This window comes from Podarcis tiliguerta, assembly GCF_965153285.1.
Source record: "Podarcis tiliguerta genome assembly, chromosome: 5".
NCBI lineage: Eukaryota > Metazoa > Chordata > Lepidosauria > Squamata > Lacertidae > Podarcis > Podarcis tiliguerta.
In genome coordinates this window covers 22,270,263-22,288,591 of record NC_139538.1, presented here as the reverse complement: position 1 = coordinate 22,288,591, position 18,329 = coordinate 22,270,263, and the positions used below count along the sequence as shown (strand labels likewise).

The 18,329-nt window shown below is 41.7% G+C and overlaps 1 protein-coding gene across 4 annotated transcripts in view; it reads left to right on the top strand.

Moving 5' to 3' along the window:
* ARHGEF26 (Rho guanine nucleotide exchange factor 26) overlaps positions 1-18,329 on the top strand; it is a 74,503-nt gene that overhangs the window by 39,738 nt on the left and 16,436 nt on the right. For all 4 annotated transcript variants that reach the window (XM_083442664.1, XM_083442666.1, XM_083442665.1 and 1 more), the window contains 5 exons: positions 35-164; positions 3,161-3,235; positions 7,989-8,078; positions 9,668-9,822; positions 16,469-16,678. In XM_083442664.1, the coding sequence (XP_083298790.1) occupies positions 35-164; positions 3,161-3,235; positions 7,989-8,078; positions 9,668-9,822; positions 16,469-16,678 (660 nt within the window). The remainder of the gene's footprint in view (positions 1-34; positions 165-3,160; positions 3,236-7,988; positions 8,079-9,667; positions 9,823-16,468; positions 16,679-18,329) is intronic.

The following is an 18,329-nucleotide window of genomic DNA, read 5'->3' as shown; positions in this document are numbered from 1 at the left end:
TTCTCTCTTTAAAATTATTGTTGTTTTTGGTTAGGGCTACAAATCCAGCATTCAAGGAAGTATTGTCGCGGATTGAGTCCCAAGAAGAATGCAGAAACTTACCTATGATTTCTTTCCTCATTCTCCCAATGCAGAGGGTCACGCGACTTCCACTGCTGATGGATGTAAGAGCGGCATATTTCAAACTGTATATCTGTATTTAATGTTGGTTTTAGAAACCATGCTCTGGCTGCTGCCACCACCATTTTAGCTCACCTTTTTTTTTACTTTTGATTGCCTTGTTGTTAAGAAAAAGTCTAGGTTTTCCTATTCATTTTTGACATGAGTGTCCATTGCACCGGGTGCCCTTATTTGGACATTGTTAACACCTCATGTCTGCTCAGGCATGCGATCGCTGGTCTGAGGGAGACTTTCTGCTGGGCAGCCTAGGTCCCATCAACCTCTCTGGGATTTAGGTATATTAACTGTGTGTTGGATTGCAGTCATTGTTTTTCCTGCACTCTTGCCAGTAATGGGCCTTACTTCTCTCCCTGTATTTGATGTTTCTTTGATGAAGGATGACTATCAATAGTTACTTGTCATGATGGTCATAACTCCATGCTCAGATGCACCATGCCTACAGGCATCTGGTTGTCCACTGTGGGAAACAAGATGGCGGCCTAGATAGACCTTTGGCCTCATCCAGCAAAATTCTTTTTAAGCTGGGACTGTTTTATTATTATTATTATTATGGGAATGTCATTACAGTGGTACCTCTGGTTTCAGACACCTCGGGTTACAAACACCTCGGGTTACAGACTCCACTAACCTGGAAGTAGTACCTCGGGTTAAGAACATTACCTCAGGATGAGAACAGAAATCGTGTGGTGGCGGCGCAACGGCAGCAGCAGGAGGCCCCATTAGCTAAAGTGGTACCTCAGGTTAAGAACAGTTTCAGATTAAGAACAGACCTCCAGAACGAATTAAGTTCGTAACCAGAGGTACCACTGTATTTACTTGTAAAATACTGAAGCAATGGCTTTTATAGCTGAACGTCACAAAACAATTCTCAGTTTAAGAGGGGAAATTATATGAAATAAGTTTTCATAGCAGTTTCAAGTAAAAAATAGTCAATTTTAAACCAGTTGTCATATGTCTAAAGTAATGCTCCATCAGCTAAGATGTAATTAGGAGAAAGCACTAATTTACTTCTGTGAAAGCACTCTGTTGAGAACTTATGTAAAAGGCAGTCAAATTTAAGAAATCTAAAATATAGTTCTTAGTCATCTTAATTGCTAACATTCCCTTTTTTAAATAAATTGCTGCGCATCGGGGTTTCAGCCTTAACACTTGATGCGAAAAAAATGTTTCGTTTAGAGGTGTTTCCCAAAATAAATCCTCATCCAGACACTTCAGAGTATTTAAAATTGATTGCACATAGCAAACAGGAAGAGCTGAAATTTGTATTTGTTTAGAAGAAGAGGAACATCTCCAACAGGTACCAGAATAAGACACTTGTCTGACATAGTAGGAGGGAGTTCAGGTAGGTGCTGCTACAATGAAGGCTTGATTCTGACATCAGAGCTGTATATGGATTTAGCTTGAACTTAGCTCAGAAGCTATTTAGCAGCCTATGCAATAATTTCAGCTTTGGCATAATTGTGATGGCAATACATTAAACTTTTAAAAGGATCAAGTGTTTCACAAAGGTGATACCCTGTTTACTTCAAAAACTTTACTACTGTTCCTGCTTAATGATAGAGGCAAAATCTAAACTGCAAAGGTCTGAGTGGCTCAGCAGGAGGTGGATCTCCTGCCTCCATAAATCTCTATACCAGTCAGCACTAGGTCTGTTCTTCATGAAGACCTTTTCGTTGTAATTAATTTTGCTCAGGTCTGTGTGCCAGAAATTCAGGAATCATTATTCTCCGAACTGCATTCCGCCTGTAAAAGCAACATACTGCAAGGGAACTGTTTAATATAACGTTTTGGCTTCTCTCACAAAAAAACATACTACGTCCCCCTCGTCATTAGAAACATATAAGTGCAGGATGTTTGCTTTGGTCCTGCTTTGTTTTCATAGCTTGCTAATGAAAGCAAGTCTACAAAATGTTGATGTAACGATCAGACTCCTTTTACTTTTATGGTGTTCCTCAGAAAGAGAAATTTTTGAATTACATTTGCTATCTCAGAAGTTCTGAATTGGAAATATATTGGTGCTTCGCTAATGAAATACTTGGAATCAGTTTCTTGTTACAGTTGGCATTGGGATGGGAAGGAGGCATTTCCATCTTGGAAGTAGAAAGGAAGGGAGGGAAGTGTGTTAAGTATAACTGAAAGTGGGGTTTGGGGGACTTCTTCCTGGTTCGAGGTAGGAACATAAGAGTTTGCTGAATCAGGCACATCTAGTTAAGCATCCTCACAGCGGCCAACCATATACTTGTGAGAAGTCTGAAAGCAGGATATGAGCACAAGAGCACCCTGCCCCACCTGCAATTCCCAACAGGTAGTATTCAGAGGCATTGGAAGTATTTGAGGATTTCTGGATGGGTACCATCTGGACTCAGTGATTTGCCAGCTTTTCTTTTCTCTGTTAGGCCTAGAGCTTAATCTGTTGTCACCACTGGGTGCCTCAGACTCCCTTCCTGCATAAGTTAGTTCAGGCACTGGGATATGCACTGTATATTTCATTGTGAAGACAGATGTGAAGAGTTCATTCAGCTTTTCTGCAATTCTCCTTTAGTACCACCTTTGACTCCCTTGTCACCCAGGGGTCCAACCGCTTCCCTTAGTCAATCTCAGAAGGTAATCCTTCCCTCTAACCAAGTATTGAGACTGAGTTTCAAATTAATGGTAACTCCTGGAAAGAAATAACAACATACCTCACCATGTTCCCATTGGTTCTCTGGGTGGTGGTACATTTTGATTCTTGATAACAGATCTTGGGAGATCTTTGGCCCTCATTGTGTTGCTGCACTTCAACTCCCATCAGCAGTAGAAGGCATGGCCAATGGCTAGGAGTGATGGGAGTTGCACTTCAGCATCATCTGGAGGGCGAGAAATTCCCCACACATGCCCTGCAATATTGAACTTTTCAGCTTTGTGCAAATGCAATATGAAATGCCATATCATTGTGAACCTTAATTTACACCCCTCTAAATGGGCTTACTCCTTGTTTCAGACTATTTGCCAGAAAACGCCCAAAGAGTCACCCAAATACGAAGCTTGCAAACGAGCTTTAAAAGAAGTAAGCAAGGTAAGTTGTGATCCTCTGTTCTGTATCCATTGTCCAAACTTTCTGTATAACTTTTTGATGTTTTGGCTGAAGCCCAATCATGCACACTTACTTGAAGTAAGACTTGCTGAGCTCTGTGGACCACAACACCTACGTACATTCCATGCAGCTACATTTCCATCAGAATTACATGAGACAATTCTATTAATGGGTTGTTGTTTTTAAAGTCCATTACAAAGCTGGAAATGGAGAACAACATGGCTCTTGGTGTCTGTCCCAGTTGTTCTGGAAAAAGAACAACGCTCAAGGCTCGTATATAAAACTCATTCAGCAAAAGCTACCCTTCCACATATTTTGGTACCTGGCTAATTTCCACCATCGGTGGATCTTGAGCCACTTTCATGCAGACCTCAGTGCCACTGCATGTCGTGTGTCTTGTCATTTGCCTTTACTAGTCTCCTGGCTGTGTCACAGCATTTCGATTGGACCAGTGCCAGCACCAGAAACTCCTTGCTGAATAAATGTAGCAGAGAGAAAAGTTTAGCCGGGAGGAGGCAGGAAGGAAATTCTCCTTCCTCTGAATGAAAAGAGCCAGAAGAGGTGTTGAAGTAAAATTAGAAACTGAAATTAAAGGCTAATGTTACTAATTGTAATTAGTATGATTTAAAATAAACTCAGAACGAAAAGGAAGAGGAAATGAGTGAGAGGCTTTTTTAGTGGGTAGGAAAGGTAAAGAATGAGAGGGAGAGAAATGTTCACTGATTTGAGGGAGGGAATAGGGCACAAGTTGAGTATAAAAGAAAGGGAGAAGGAGTTACAGAAGAAGGGTAGAAATTTTTAGAGGCCTGTGACAGTGGTAAGGGGTAAAGGAAAAACGTTTCCCATTGGTAGAGCCCCTGGATCAGCAAATTTTGCCTACACTGGGAAGGCTGAGTCACAGTACCTCCGGAGCAAATGTCTGTACTTAGTGGGACGAAAGCTTGCCACAAGGAGAAGGCTGGCGAAGAATTTAGCAATTTCCAATGATGGATTTAATATCAACAGAATATGATGTCAGTAATTGCCAGCTGATTTTTGCCAAACTGCCTTGATCTGCCACCATTTTGTGACTGCTTTAAGCTCAACAGCTTGGATCCACCCCAGGTGCCGGTGTGGGTTGCTACACCGCTGAAAGGAGGTATGGGTTCTCTCCTGCAAGCTGTGTTTTGCTGAATATACCAGGGTACTCACTACTAGGAAGTATATGAGTGAATTTATAGAGCCTTAGCTATATTACCTTCTTATGGGCACCCAAAATATGGTGGATTCCAACAGCTGCATTAGTAAAGAGGAGCTTCCTTCACATGCAGCCTGACTTTTACATATCTCACTATTGGCTTGCAATTATCTCCAGTGTTCTCATGCATTCCCCAGTCTAGTTCTTCACCTTTCATTCCCTTATTTCCTCTACTTTATTTTTCCTCAATCATATAGAGCCTGAGCAAATTCCCCACAGCTTCCCCCACCCTGCCCTGTTTTCTCTCTTCCCATTTTGCTTGTGGATCAAGAAGTAAGAACAGTAGGTGAAGACTTTGGGATAGTTAATTGTTTATTACAACAACAAAATCAGTAAAACGTTAAGAAAGAAAAGAAGAAAATAGGTACATCAGAATATAGACACATCAGAAGGGCTGGGTTTTTATGTTTTGGATATATGCATTCCAACTTTTTAAAGTTAGACTTTGCCTAAGGCTATGTGCATTCTGGACTACACTTAAGTTGTTAATATGCAGGCAAATTTCCGCTTTTTAAAACGGTGAGATTTAGAAAGCAAAAAGCAAAAAAAAAATGTTACGGGGGTTGGGGGAAGAAATATGGAAATTGGTTAAATCAGATACGGTTATTGAGGGACAAGCTTTGCTTGCTGATGTTTCAAGGTAATATTATGCAGGCAATATTATGAGAGTTAACTGTGAGGACAGCAGAGTGATGTGCATAAAATTCAGACCAGGAAAGAGGAGAAGAAATTCCATTTTCCTTGCCTAGTACTGCTTCACCCTGTGAGGTTGTCACTAAATTATCACTGATAAGCCTGACTTTTATCTTTGGCTCATAAAAAATGCTTCTGATGGCTTGCTAACAGTTTGCCAAATAGTTCTCAGGCAGAATATACCCTTAGGGCCTTTTAAAAAAGTCTTTATCTTCATCTTCTCCAAATTACTCATTACTTGCACTGAATTCATTGGCTACTAGGGAGAAAATAGCTTAATATGCCTCCTACACACAAAATCGCTAGAAATAGAAATTGCTAACGTAACTGCTTTCTATCGCAGAAGCTCCAGGTGGATTCCTTCTCCCCTGAAAATGGGGTAGGGTAGGTCTGTAAAGCCATAATAGGGACGTATATAGAAATCACTTGCTTTATTGCTGCTGTAGCGAGTATTAGCAAAGGCAATAGTGCTCACCATCAATATCTTTCTTAATGATGCTTTTTGTGGAACTATATCTGGGAAACAGTGTGAGTCGATGGCCTACACTATTGTGGTTCAGGAGTTTTGATCATTGCTTTAGGGGAGAAAAGAACGAGAGAGAAAATCTTGCAAACTTCCCATCCCCTCCCCCAAAAAAACGTTTTCTGTTCCTCACCATGATTTATAAAAGTATTTTCATACTGCCAACTTGTGTAAAATATCAAAGAGGTGTGAAAATATACACAATAAAACACCACCAAAACAATACAAATTAATCATTAAAATGTCACGCTAATCAAGAAATTTAAACAACAGCATAAGCCTATTGGCATAAAAAGGCACCAGTGGTATTGTAAGTGTTAGTTAAATGTCCAATATTAATTACAAAACTTGATTAGGCACCTTTATTTTTAAAATGTATCACTGGCTTGGTTCATATGTAATTCTAAACCAGGCATTCCCAAAACTCAGCCTTCCAGATGTTTTGGGACTACAACTCCCATCATCCCTAGGTAACAGGACCAGTGGTCAGGGATGATGGGGATTGTAGTCCCAAAACATCTGGAGGGCCAAGGATGAGGAAGCCTGTTCTAAACAATAATGATATGAAGACAATCATGGGCAAGCCTTTGGTTCATCTGCTTCCAGTCACTTCATGGCTGCACTGGAATAGGAGAGCAGAGGGGAAAGCATCCACTTCCATTTTTAAACTAACGGCTGGCTGTTGCTTCATCTGACAAGGACAGGCCAGTAAGTTTAAATCAGGAGTAGCCTGTGGGCCAAACCTGGCCTTCTAGGCCTTCCCATTTGGCTCACGAGGTCATTTTGGTGCATCCAACCACCCTACACCTGACATCATACATGATTGCAGATGCAGTGTGGGTAATACAGTGTGTGTTTTTAAAAAGCAATGATTCCTCTTCAGATGCAATGAAAAAATGTGGTTCGCGTAAACAAGTGTTTCCCAAACTTGGGTCTCCTGCTGTGTTTTTGTGTGTGTGTTTTTGGACTACAAATCCCTTCATCCTGCTAGCTAGGGATGACAGAAGGTATAGTCCACAAACAGCTGGAAACACTGATTTGAACCAAGGATCAATGCTTCCAGTCTCCTTTTCATGCTTGCAGATGAGAAGGGAGGGGGAAATGTGTGAGCCTGAGGCTCATTCTCGTAGTTTAGCATATTAAAATTTAGCGTTACGTATGAACCAGACTACTTGGCTTTGTTACCTTTTTAAAAACCTTAATAACTTCTGAAAAGCACACAAAAGTGGCTGTGAGTTGCTAATGTGGCTTATATGTAATGCAACAGCACAAGTGCTTTAACCCACAATGTTTCCTTACTCGAGGTGTTATCCTGCCAAAGTTAAGTCAGCAGGGCTTCAAGGTGCTTAAAATTGACTAGAATGTACCTTTGTTATCCACATATATTAAAGTAACAGTGGGATTTCACTATGGCTTGGTCCATGTTTCCCATTGCAAGAGTGTCTGAGCAGTAGATAAAAGAATAAATTAATGTCACGGAACAAAGAATGAAATGATGAATACTTGAGTCAAGCTTAGGGTGTATGGAGCACATTGATGCCAACTCTGGTTTCTGTCTTTCCTTGAAATGCCCCACATTTTGTGTCCAAATGTTTACCTGCTATTCTTTATACTGGGACTGAGGATAGAATTTCATGTTTTGAGACAGATAGTCTATCTTGTAATGCTAATGTTGTGGCTTGCTGAGGGGTGGGGGTGCATGATGCTTGTAGGGGAAAATCAGAAAGAGGGAGAAGTTAAAATTGTCCATAATTTCTAATTGGCAAATGTCCCTAGACTGTCTTTTTCATAGCTGTGCTTTGAGACTGGAAGCAAGCTTGTTTGAAGGCTGAAAACAGCCCAAGAAGCATATTTCTAGAGAAGAACCACCCAGTCCTGGTCAAAGATTGTTCCCTACAAATTACTACCCCATATTCATGTTTCGAAAACATGTTTACCAAGGTGACACATAATCAGAGTTCTAGGTTTTGCATAGGAAACATAAAGGAGTTGTGGTTTGTGACTGAAGAGGCAAAGGGAATTGTGCAATGGTAGGGGTGGCTATAGCCCGGTGTTTTCAAAATTGATGTGAACAGCAGTCCTTTTTAATAAAATATAAATTGTTTGCAGGAAAGGCTAATTTGTGATAAGTTATCTGTAAAGTAAGTGCTTTTCAAATCCCTTTGACTGCCCCTTCGCTTTCCACTGTTCTGAATCTCTGAAAAATAGTGCACTGTAAGGAGAAGCAAGAAAGCTTAATAGATATAAATAACATAAGTTGAATAAAATGTCTTCTTTCCCAGTTGGTTCGCCTCTGCAATGAAGGTGCTCGAACAATGGAAAGGACAGAAATGATGTACACTATCAACTCCCAGCTGGAATTCAAAATCAAGGTGTGATATTTGCCTTCATATTTCTGTTGTGCAAACTTTAACCTTTGCTTAGTTTTAATGATGGGCTGTCACAGCTAGAGTAAACTCAGTTTATTATCTGGGGAATTAGAGGTTGTTGATAGGATGTTCTAGGAGGTGGCAGATAAGTTGATATCCTGAAATCGGCAGTGGTGCTTGAAGCATGCAGAACAAGGGACTTACCTCCGGATTGAAGTCTAGTTACTCAAACCGAGCAGGAAAATGATTGGTTGTTTTTTTAAACACATACATTCCCTTACCTGAACATTTGCCTCAGATATCATATACAGTCGTACCTTGGATTCCAAACACTGCAAGCCCGGAAGTGGCTGTTGCGGTTTGCGAACATTCTTTGGAACCCGAATGTTCGGTGCGACTTCTGTGGCTTCCAGTTGGCTGCAGGACCTTCCTGCAGCCAATCAGAAGCTGTGCTTTGGCTTCCGAACGTTTTGGAAGTCAAACAGACTTCTGGAATGGATTCCATTTGACTTCCAAGGTACGACTGTACTATAATTCCTATTCAGTATAATATAAAGAGTCCTGTAAATAATTGTTTTCTCTTTCTGCATGTTTGAATTTGCTAGCTAAAGAACTTTAATGTGTGTTTAAAACAACGCACACACTCTCTCTCTCACACACACATACACACACAATGCTAAACGCTTGTACAGTGATACAATGGCAAAATCTGTTTAATTGTAATTATCTTGAATTTTGGAGCATAGGGCAGACATACAGCAATAACTAATATCGGTCATATTCAGATAAGTAGACCATCTGAAATTGACTTAGTTGGATATCACTCGTAACCCATTTCAGTGGGTAGTGCAGCCCAGAATGTTTCCTAACCTGGTTAAAATTCTAAATATACAGAGAAACCAGGATGTAGATTAGTGAGCTAACAGTGGTAAGACTTGTTAGTCAACTTTCAAGCAGAGAGGCTGAAGAGAAAGGGAACCTATTTGAACCGTGTTTGCTCCATGCAGCTCCAACACTTAAATGATGGTTAATGCAAACTTGTTTTGCACAGCTAAAAGTTGCTGCAATAGCATAACTGTTTAGTTGGGATACTGCCCATACTCTTTGGAATTTTTTTTTAAGATACATACATTTTCTGTTCAAAATCAGAAACATACTTTGCTCATATAGAAGAAAACTTTGAGTCATTGGCTAATCATGGACAAATGAAAACTCTCACTTAGGAGTGGTTGTTGTTGTTTTTAAAATGTTATTAGATATTTATTTCTTTTTACAATTTTCAACCTGCCACAAAGCGCTCCAAAGCCCTCAGGGCTGGTTTGCATTATGATGGTGCCTTTTGTTCTTAATGTAAACCAGATTGCATGATTTATAAATTGTTTGATCTAATTGTGGTATTTGAAAAGCTGAAGTGACTACTTATTTCAGGAATTATTTTAGAGCATTCCTCCTTTCCTTTTGTATTCAAAATAATAATAGGTTTGGAAGGAGCTCAGAGTTTATTATAAATGTACACGCATCTCTCTGGGGGAGGTGGGGAACATACCACAAAATCTTAGTAGGGGCATAATTGCAATTTCCTTACTTTGTAGCCATTTCCATTGGTTTCTTCTTCCCGGTGGCTAGTGAAAAGAGGTGAATTGATAGCGTATGTGGAAGACACTGGGCTTTTCTCTAAAAGGACTTCTAAGCAACAAGTGTACTTCTTCCTCTTCAATGATGTCCTCATTATCACAAAAAAGAAAAGGTAAGAGCTGCACTGGATACATGAGTCTGTTGCACTGGACAAATAGATATCAAAAATAACTGCCTGCTCTCCCTCTTTTAGATGTGGATTTAGGGCACATTGTATGGGGCATTCAGGGGAGTAAAGAGAAGAGTACATGTGTAATGCTTGAAAGACACATGGCAACTCATGCAAGTTCCTTTGTACATCTTTTTCAGCCTCCTGCTCTCCTTTAAAATATTTTATCTACTTAATCGGTCTGTGCATTCAACTGGACTTACAGGTGTAAGCTTCAGCCAGTGATGGTGATTGGGTGTAAAATTAATCCAGCCATAGATTGCTAGTACATGCCAGAATTGTCTTGTCGATAGAACCACTTTTAGCACTGTGTGTACATTTTAAAGAAGAAGATTGCAAATTCTTTGCATACCAAATAGCATCATTAAAAGAATTAGATGTAACTCTTAACATTGAGCCAAGCAAGCTGAAAGGCATTCGAGCAATGAGATTTACTCAGGTTTAGTACTAAGCATCTATAAGAAGATAAAATGCAGCATTAGACATACTCTGATGGTTCTTTTCGCTTGTGCTTCTTGAACTGTGGGTCATGATTTGTTCCTGGGTGGGTTGTGATATGAAGAATTTCTTCTTGTTCTTTCTTTCTTTCTTTCTTTCTTTCTTTCTTTCTTTCTTTCTTTCTTTCTTTCTTTCTTTAGATCAGCAGCACCACCCTATTACTGTAGGATCCCATTAAGGGAGAGGCTTCATCCAGAATGAAAAAAATACAACATAAACTTTCTCAGTGTCATCTGCTAATGCGATAGGGGCTCTAAAGGTGTAGTTAGTTAATAAATGGGGTCTTGAAAGGCTGAATTGGTTTACAGGCAGATTCCATTTCAAAATGTTTGAGAAGTACAGCTTCAATTGTTCTTAGCGTTGGAGGTTGGTGCATTGTTGTTGTTGTGTCTTACTTCAGTGGGGTATTTTATTTGTATTAGTTATATAACCTGAGTCTTTGGAATGGTGTAAAATGCACATTCATGCTGCAGACCTGTATATGTCTGTTCCTAAGTAAGGCCACAGAGGAAAGACGGTGGGTTTTCTTTTAAAGTCATTAATTTAATACACATTTTTTATAGCTACGTAAATTCGGGGGACGCGGGTGGCGCTGTGGGTTAAAGCCTCAGCACCTAGGGCTTGCTGATTGAAAGGTCGGCGGTTCGAATCCCCGCGGCGGGGTGCGCTCCCGTTGTTCGGTCCCAGCGCCTGCCAACCTAGCAGTTCGAAAAGCACCCCTGGGTGCAAGTAGATAAATAGGGACCGCTTACTAGCGGGAAGGTAAACGGCGTTCCGTGTGCGGCTCTGGCTCGCCAGAGCAGTGATGTCACGCTGGCCACGTGACCCGGAAGTGTCTTCGGACAGCGCTGGCCCCCGGCCTCGTTGAGTGAGATGGGCGCACAACCCTAGAGTCTGTCAAGACTGGCCCGTACGGGCAGGGGTACCTTTACCTTTTTAAATTCGGAATGGCTCTGAGACTCATTATGATTTCATATTTTTAGGCTGCAATCCTAAAGTGGGGAAAGGAGAGGGAGCTGGAAGCTATTTTGATGCCACATCCTTTGAGAACATTGGGAGAGAACTTCACTAAGCCAGCTCCAAGGCTGACATAATTATCTCCCTTCTTGGTTCTACTGACATTGGCGCCACAATGCCAATAGGTCAGTGGAGGTTTTCACAGCAGCTGGAAGAAAGCGTCTTTGAGGTCGGACCTCTCTCTGTGCCTTGAGAGACACAGAGAGCAATCTGATGCTTCCTTTTGCCCCTGGGATGTCCTCTCAGGGACCCTAGGGCTTCAGGGTTAGAGACCTGTAGCATTTAGATGCAGTTAGCTACTTACCTGGAGTGAATAGCAATTGATTCATGTCAGGAAAGTGAGTGGCATCATCTCTCACTCGCCCCACTAAACTTTCTTTGGTCCTGAAAGTACAAAGCTTGGAGATTGTATCCAGCCGCTCGCACAATGGGACTTTCCTTTCCTCTACTCTCCCTGCAAACCCCCTAAATCTGCTCCAGAGGGTCACCCAACTGGAAATGGAAGTCTGCTGCGTGAGCAGAAGGTTGCTGGATGCAGCCTTTACTTGGTTTTAATCAACAGGAGAAAACAGCTGCAGTAGTGATATCTACTCTTCCTGACCCAGAGATTGGACACTGAACAGCTGTCACAGCTGCCTTTCTCTCCCTTGAGGGACCTGGAGAGGCAGCTACAGTAGCTCCCATTTACTGTTTCCCTGGACATGAATGCTAAGATGAATGTATAAGTAAGGATAGTGCAAACAAGATACATGGGGTGGGGCTGTCCAAAGAGTTTGGCTAGAAATAATATAGCATGCATTCATTCATTCATTCATTCATTTATTTCTCTCTCTCACACACAGTCACTCACTCTCATATATACGCACAAAGAGAGAACTCCAAGATATTAGCAAAATGGTTCTATATTTTTCTTGCACATTGAATTTTGTACACCACTTTTTTTTTTTGTAAATATTAAGTGGGCTATAAGTGTTCTTCAATAACGATTTTAAAAGAACGAGAACACAAGAGCAGCATCCTTAAAAGAGTTCTAAAAAAAACCTTGGAAACTAATAACTGGGGTGGGGGCATAATTCCATAGGGAAAGTTATGTTGGGCAGAGAGCTACGCAAATGCAGAATCATATTTTCCAGAGGAATGTAGGCGAAGAATCCTGCCGTGAAGTATGAACATACTTCTTTAGACCTGGTTCGCTATGTATTCCCCACCCCCTCATGTACTCAGTTATATTTTGTCTATTTTACAACAGTTTGGGTTTTTTTTACAATCATTCAGGCTGCTCTGCATCCTCATTAACAGCAAGACAGATACCTGTCAAATTGGTTCACACACATTTAAGGAAGGGATACATTTTTTTTGACGCTATGGTTATTAAATATTCTTACTTCATGGCCTGCAATCCCCTCGGGATACCACTAAAATTCTCTCTCTGTCTAGTGGGCTTGTCAGTTCCTGAGATAATCCCAGCAATGGAATGCAGCTGGACTTCTGAAATGTGAAGCCAGCCAAAGGTCAAATAATACTTTGGAATGTTACCTGTCCACAGTTACCAGCTAAAACTGAACTTCTGCTACACTCACCAGGAAGAGATTTGAAATAATTAAAAAGCCCTTTCCCAATTAAAAGGACGCCTGGATTTCTAAAACAGTTTGACTTGCCAAGTTAACAGAGCAACAAAAAAATAACACTTTTAAATAATAATCTGTAGCAAAAATGCATTTCAGATCCTTGCATTTTTTGCTGAAAGAACTTCCCAACAAACAGCAAACGATAAATAAAAGGGAAAGGTGTTTTATTTGAGAAGCTGTTCTTGCATTCTTTGGCATGTGTGCGGATAAAAACTGGAATATTGCGGATAAAAACTGGAAAAACTGGAGCACATCAGAATGCAAGTATTCTGTTTCAGTGAAGTGGAATATTTTTCTCCTCACTGAATTCATTCTCATCCCATATCCATTTTCATACAACATCTGATAGTCATCTTCTCCAGAGGTACTCCCATAATAGTGGTTATTGAGAGGGGTGGGAGCAGGGAGTTGGCATTGATTATATAGATATATTTGTTTACATTGCACACACAGTCTAACTCCACCCTCTGAAAACTAGGCCCTCTCATTCCAAAGGAAATCTACTTTCTTCAGAAAAAAATAACCATTTGAATGCATATCATTTTTCTTGTTATGGATAATCAGCGAATCTCTATATTGGAAGTGGTGCAGTTTGATTTACAGTATGATCAGTTACAGGCAGGGTGGATGGGGTGAACCTCACAATAAGTGTTTGAAGCTACCATACCTTTAAGACTTGGGGGAAAATTACAGGTTTTGGGTATGCTGGAAGGGAATAGAAATCAATGGGTTTCATTTTGTGTTATTGAACAGTTGACTGTAATTAACAACTAGTGGACATGGAAGAGCTGCACATACACTATTTTTCCCTTTTTTGGACAATATATCTGACTTTGGTGATCAATATGCCACATTGAACTGTAGAGGGAAAGATTATGGAATAGTTACTTAGTCTATAAGATGTACTGAGACTGCATGGTTCAGGTTTGTGTGCTCTTGTGTATTTATATTGTTGATGATTTCTTAGAGCCGATTTAAAATATTCTACGGCAAAACGCAAGACTAGATATAAGTCACAGGTGAAAGACCATGTGAACGGCTGGTATTATTTCTGTATGGGAATAATCATTGCAGTGTCTGTAACCGAGCCAGTACATCTGCCAATCGGTACATAAAGCCGGCAAGGCTGTTCATCCATTAATCCAATAAGAACTTCATTCTTTTGTTGTCTTCTTGCATTTTACTGCCCATTTTGAAGTTGCTTCATCTCTTTCATCCACAAGTTCCAGTAAGAGATGAATAAGGACACTTATGTTGGACATCGCCAAGTAGCAAGTTCTGCAATTGGTGTAAAAATAGACTATTATAGTTCAGCTCTTGTCTGCGCTGGTTAAAAAGAAGCTTTATCAAAAGCATTTCTTCATATTTGTTTCAGTTCAGCTTCATGGCATTACACATCCTCTTGTGTATGTGTGAGTTCATGGTTCTGGAGATGAACATCCTGTTCCCCACTGTAGTCTGAGGGTCTTTTCCAGGGATCTTCAGTCTCCCCCAAGTGAAAAAACACACACAGCAAAAACAAAATTCTTCAACTTGGCAGTGCTAAATTTGTCTGCCACCAAGCTTGAACACAACTTTTCTATCACATATTTGGTAGGAGCTTTGGAGAAGCCACCTCTTCCCCTGTCTGCCTAGATCTATAGCTGCAGACATGTTTTCATGCACATACTGAGTGGGCTGTGTCGGGTTTGCTGATGGAGTCTCATCACAGAAGATCATTGCAAATGGGAGAAATTACATAAATTATAATAATAGTATTCCATAAAGAATGAGGCCATCCCCAGCCAAAACTACTAATGAATCTGTGCAAGGACTTCTGTTACCACAGCATGTCCCTGTGCCCCCCAAAATGACATTGAGGGGATTAGGAGAACCCTCAGAACAGTACGCCGGGGGGGGGGAGGGAGGAAAGCAGGATCATTCCATTTGGCAACCTGAAATGCTTGTGCTGATGGAACAGCTAAATCTGTTCTAGGAGTTCCTCCAACTCCCTGGAGCAGATTTGGAAATGGAATGCACATGGGGAGGAAATCCAGTTGTGCAAATTGAAATCTTTTTGCGCTAGACTAGATGACCCTCAGGAATCCCTTCCAGTTCTGCAGTTCAATGAGTCTAACAGGATGAATGCTTTGGATACCCTACCCAGTGAATCTAAGTAAAGGCACTGTATTGGCTTTAATAGGTTTCCTCTGAGTTGGATATTGCCGATGTTTCCTATACAGTGGTACCTCTGGTTAGGAACGCTTCAGGTTACGAGCTCCGCTAACCCAGAAGTAGCTGCTCCTGGTTGCAAACTTTGCCCCAGGATGCGAACGGAAATTGCGCGCCAGACGGAGGCCCCATTAGCGAAAGTGCGCCTCAGGATAAGAACGGTTTCAGCTTAAGAACGGATCTCCGGAACAAATTAAGTTCGTAACCAGTGGTACCACTGTATACATTCATTCAGAAGTAAGCTCCACTGAATTCAGTGAGACTTTTCTGTAGACGTATAGCAGGGTTTCTCAAACTTAGGTCTCCAGCTGTTTTGGGACTACAACTCCCATCACCCCTAGCTAGCACGTCCAGTGGTCAGGGATGATGGGAATTGTAGTCCAAGAACAACTGGAGACACAAGTTTGGAAAACCTTGATTAGGCTTTTCAGCATTCAGCTGCCTGTGAGAGTGTAGTAAGAAAGGAATGTTGTTTCTCCTGTATCTGGAATTATAAATTCTGCTTTGAGTATTAGAAAGGTTATGTATTTGTTTAAAGACATTTACACATCATATTAGATTTCTGGGCAGTATGCAAGCATAAAACAAACAATATAGTAAACACACAGGCATGGAAAAGCCGTGGATAAAGCCTCAAGAAAGAATCACAACTCCTTAACTAGTTAAAATGCCTGGATAAATAAGTAATGTTTTTGCCTAGTGCCTAAATGATTGCAGTGTTCTGGCCAGGCAAATCTTTCTTGGGAGGGCATTCTATATCTGCTTTCTGCCCCTTGGCTGAAAACCCCCTCTCCCTTTATATAATGATTATCTCACCTCAAATGGAAGAGGCACATGGAGAATGGAATAAAATAATAACTCAGGAAAAACCTACGGTTCATCCCCCCCCTTTTTTTCTCTCTTTACATTAGTTTAGTCTCATCCTTTCCTACAATTAAAATTAGGAAAACCTTTGACACCAAAAGAACATCAAATACATGTAAACTTCATCATTGAATGTATTCCCCCCCAGGGCTTAAGCATTAACTTCATTTGTCTTCTTGACAAGCAGGTGCTTTGTAAATATGTGTATTCCTTCTTCCTTTACCGAAAGGCTGAAAATGTCTGAATAATGATGTGCAATGGACTGTAATCTGAGATTGGCTTTATTGCAGAACATGACTTCCTGGTGCATTTAGTAGCGTTTTGACTCTAAGCAATTGTCTGTCTCTTCTACCTGCTTTTTGTATTTGCAGTGAAGAGAGCTACAATGTCACCGACTATTCCTTAAGGGATCAGCTGTTAGTTGAACAGTGTGACAGCGAAGAGCTGAATTCCTCTCCCGTAAAAAACAGCACACCTATTCTTTACTCTCGGCAGACTTCTGCAAATCACCTCTTCAGATTAACTGTCCTAAACAACCATGCAGGAGAGAGGATTGAACTCCTGCTGGGAACTGAAACTCAGTAAGTAAATAACACATTTTTCTCAATCTGTCTTTCACCTCGGTTCATCTATATATTTGACTGGAACGTATAGTTATTCTATTAGTCTCTTTAAAGATTCTGCTGGCCTTTGTCTAGGAAATGTAAAATAGTAAAATATGCCTGAATTTTCGTTGGCCAGAAAAACCACAAATTTCATAAGCTAATAACGAACTCTTTTCTCACTTCATTAGACTGCTTGTTGTTGTTTTTATATGCTGCTCATCTGACTTGGTTGCCCCAGCCACTCTGTGAGGCTCTCAACAAAATATTAAGAATGCAGTAAAACATTAAATATTAAAAACTTCCCTATACAGAGCTGCCCACGGATCTTTTCTAAAAGTCAAATACGGGTTACATACTGTCAGGGGTTCAGGAGAAGAGTCGCAGGAGAGGCAGGAAACGGAGAGCGAGGGGGAGGAGTCTGAAGGAAATGTCAGCGACGACAGTAGTCCGAGGTCTCTGAGTCTCTCCAGTGACTCGGAGGATTCACAGAAAGGGGCCCCCATGGTCAGGGCAAGGGGGACACCTCGGGAAGAAGGGGCCAGAGGGGACTCAGAGAGTAACAGCTGGAAATCCGGACCAGCTTCCCCCCCAGAGTGCAGTAGGGGGGAGGAGTCCAAGGCATCGGGATCAGGGAGCGCGCAGGCAGAGGGAGAACGTGAGGCAGGAGTGGCCACACCCTCGTCAGGGAGCGAGGAAACGGTCATCAGGAAAGTTAAACGCGCGCGCGCGCCAAGTTCAAATGTACAGGAGGGCGGCAAGGTGGGCAGCCCGGGTAGGGAGCCAGGTCCTAAAGCCCGCCGAAGAGAGGGGGAGGAGTCAGAGGGGTCAAGCTCTGCGTCAGAAGAGTCCAGGAGGGAAGAGACACCGGGGGGTAGTAAGACCCAGAGGAAGAGAGAGAGAAGGAAGAGGTGGAGTAAGATTAGAGTGTTAAGCTGGTGCACAGGGGGCGGAGATCCAGATAGAGCTTCGCCGGTCTAAAGCTCAGACGTAGAGCTGGGACGCTGAGACCTGTAAATGGACACTATTCTTCAATAAAGACTTTGATACTGTACTACCGGCTAGCGTTGGTCCTTGGTGAGCTGGGACCCGGAGCCAGCTCTGACAGTAAGCTCTATCTCACAATTTTAAAGTTTTGGCACCAAGAACCTCGCCACGTGAGTTGACGCAGCGAGGGCAGAGGAGGGGTGCTTCCAGCTCACAACACTCAGGCAAGATGACGACGGAAGAGCAGATATCAGCCCTGCAAGAAGCTGTGACACGACTCAGCACGGAGGTAATTGCATCCAGAAAAAGAGAGGAGGAAATGAGTAGCGCCTACCGGGATCTCCAAGTAAGATTGGACGTGATTTCCAAACAGGGGCCACCTGGATCCAGAGCAGAGGGCATTGGATTGGGAAAGAGGGGAGGCAGCCTTGTATCCCATTTTGACGGGAGTTTACAGCAGTACCCCAACTTTAGAGCAGACCTGTTGTTTGCGCTGGATCTGCTTGACAAAGACTTTAGAGATGAAAGAGAGAAAGTGGGGTTTATCCTATCCCATTTGCATGGTGAAGCCAAAACGTGGCTGAGAAATTTATGGAGGGACAATGATCCGGCGCTCCAAGACGCGAAGGCTTTCATTAAAGCT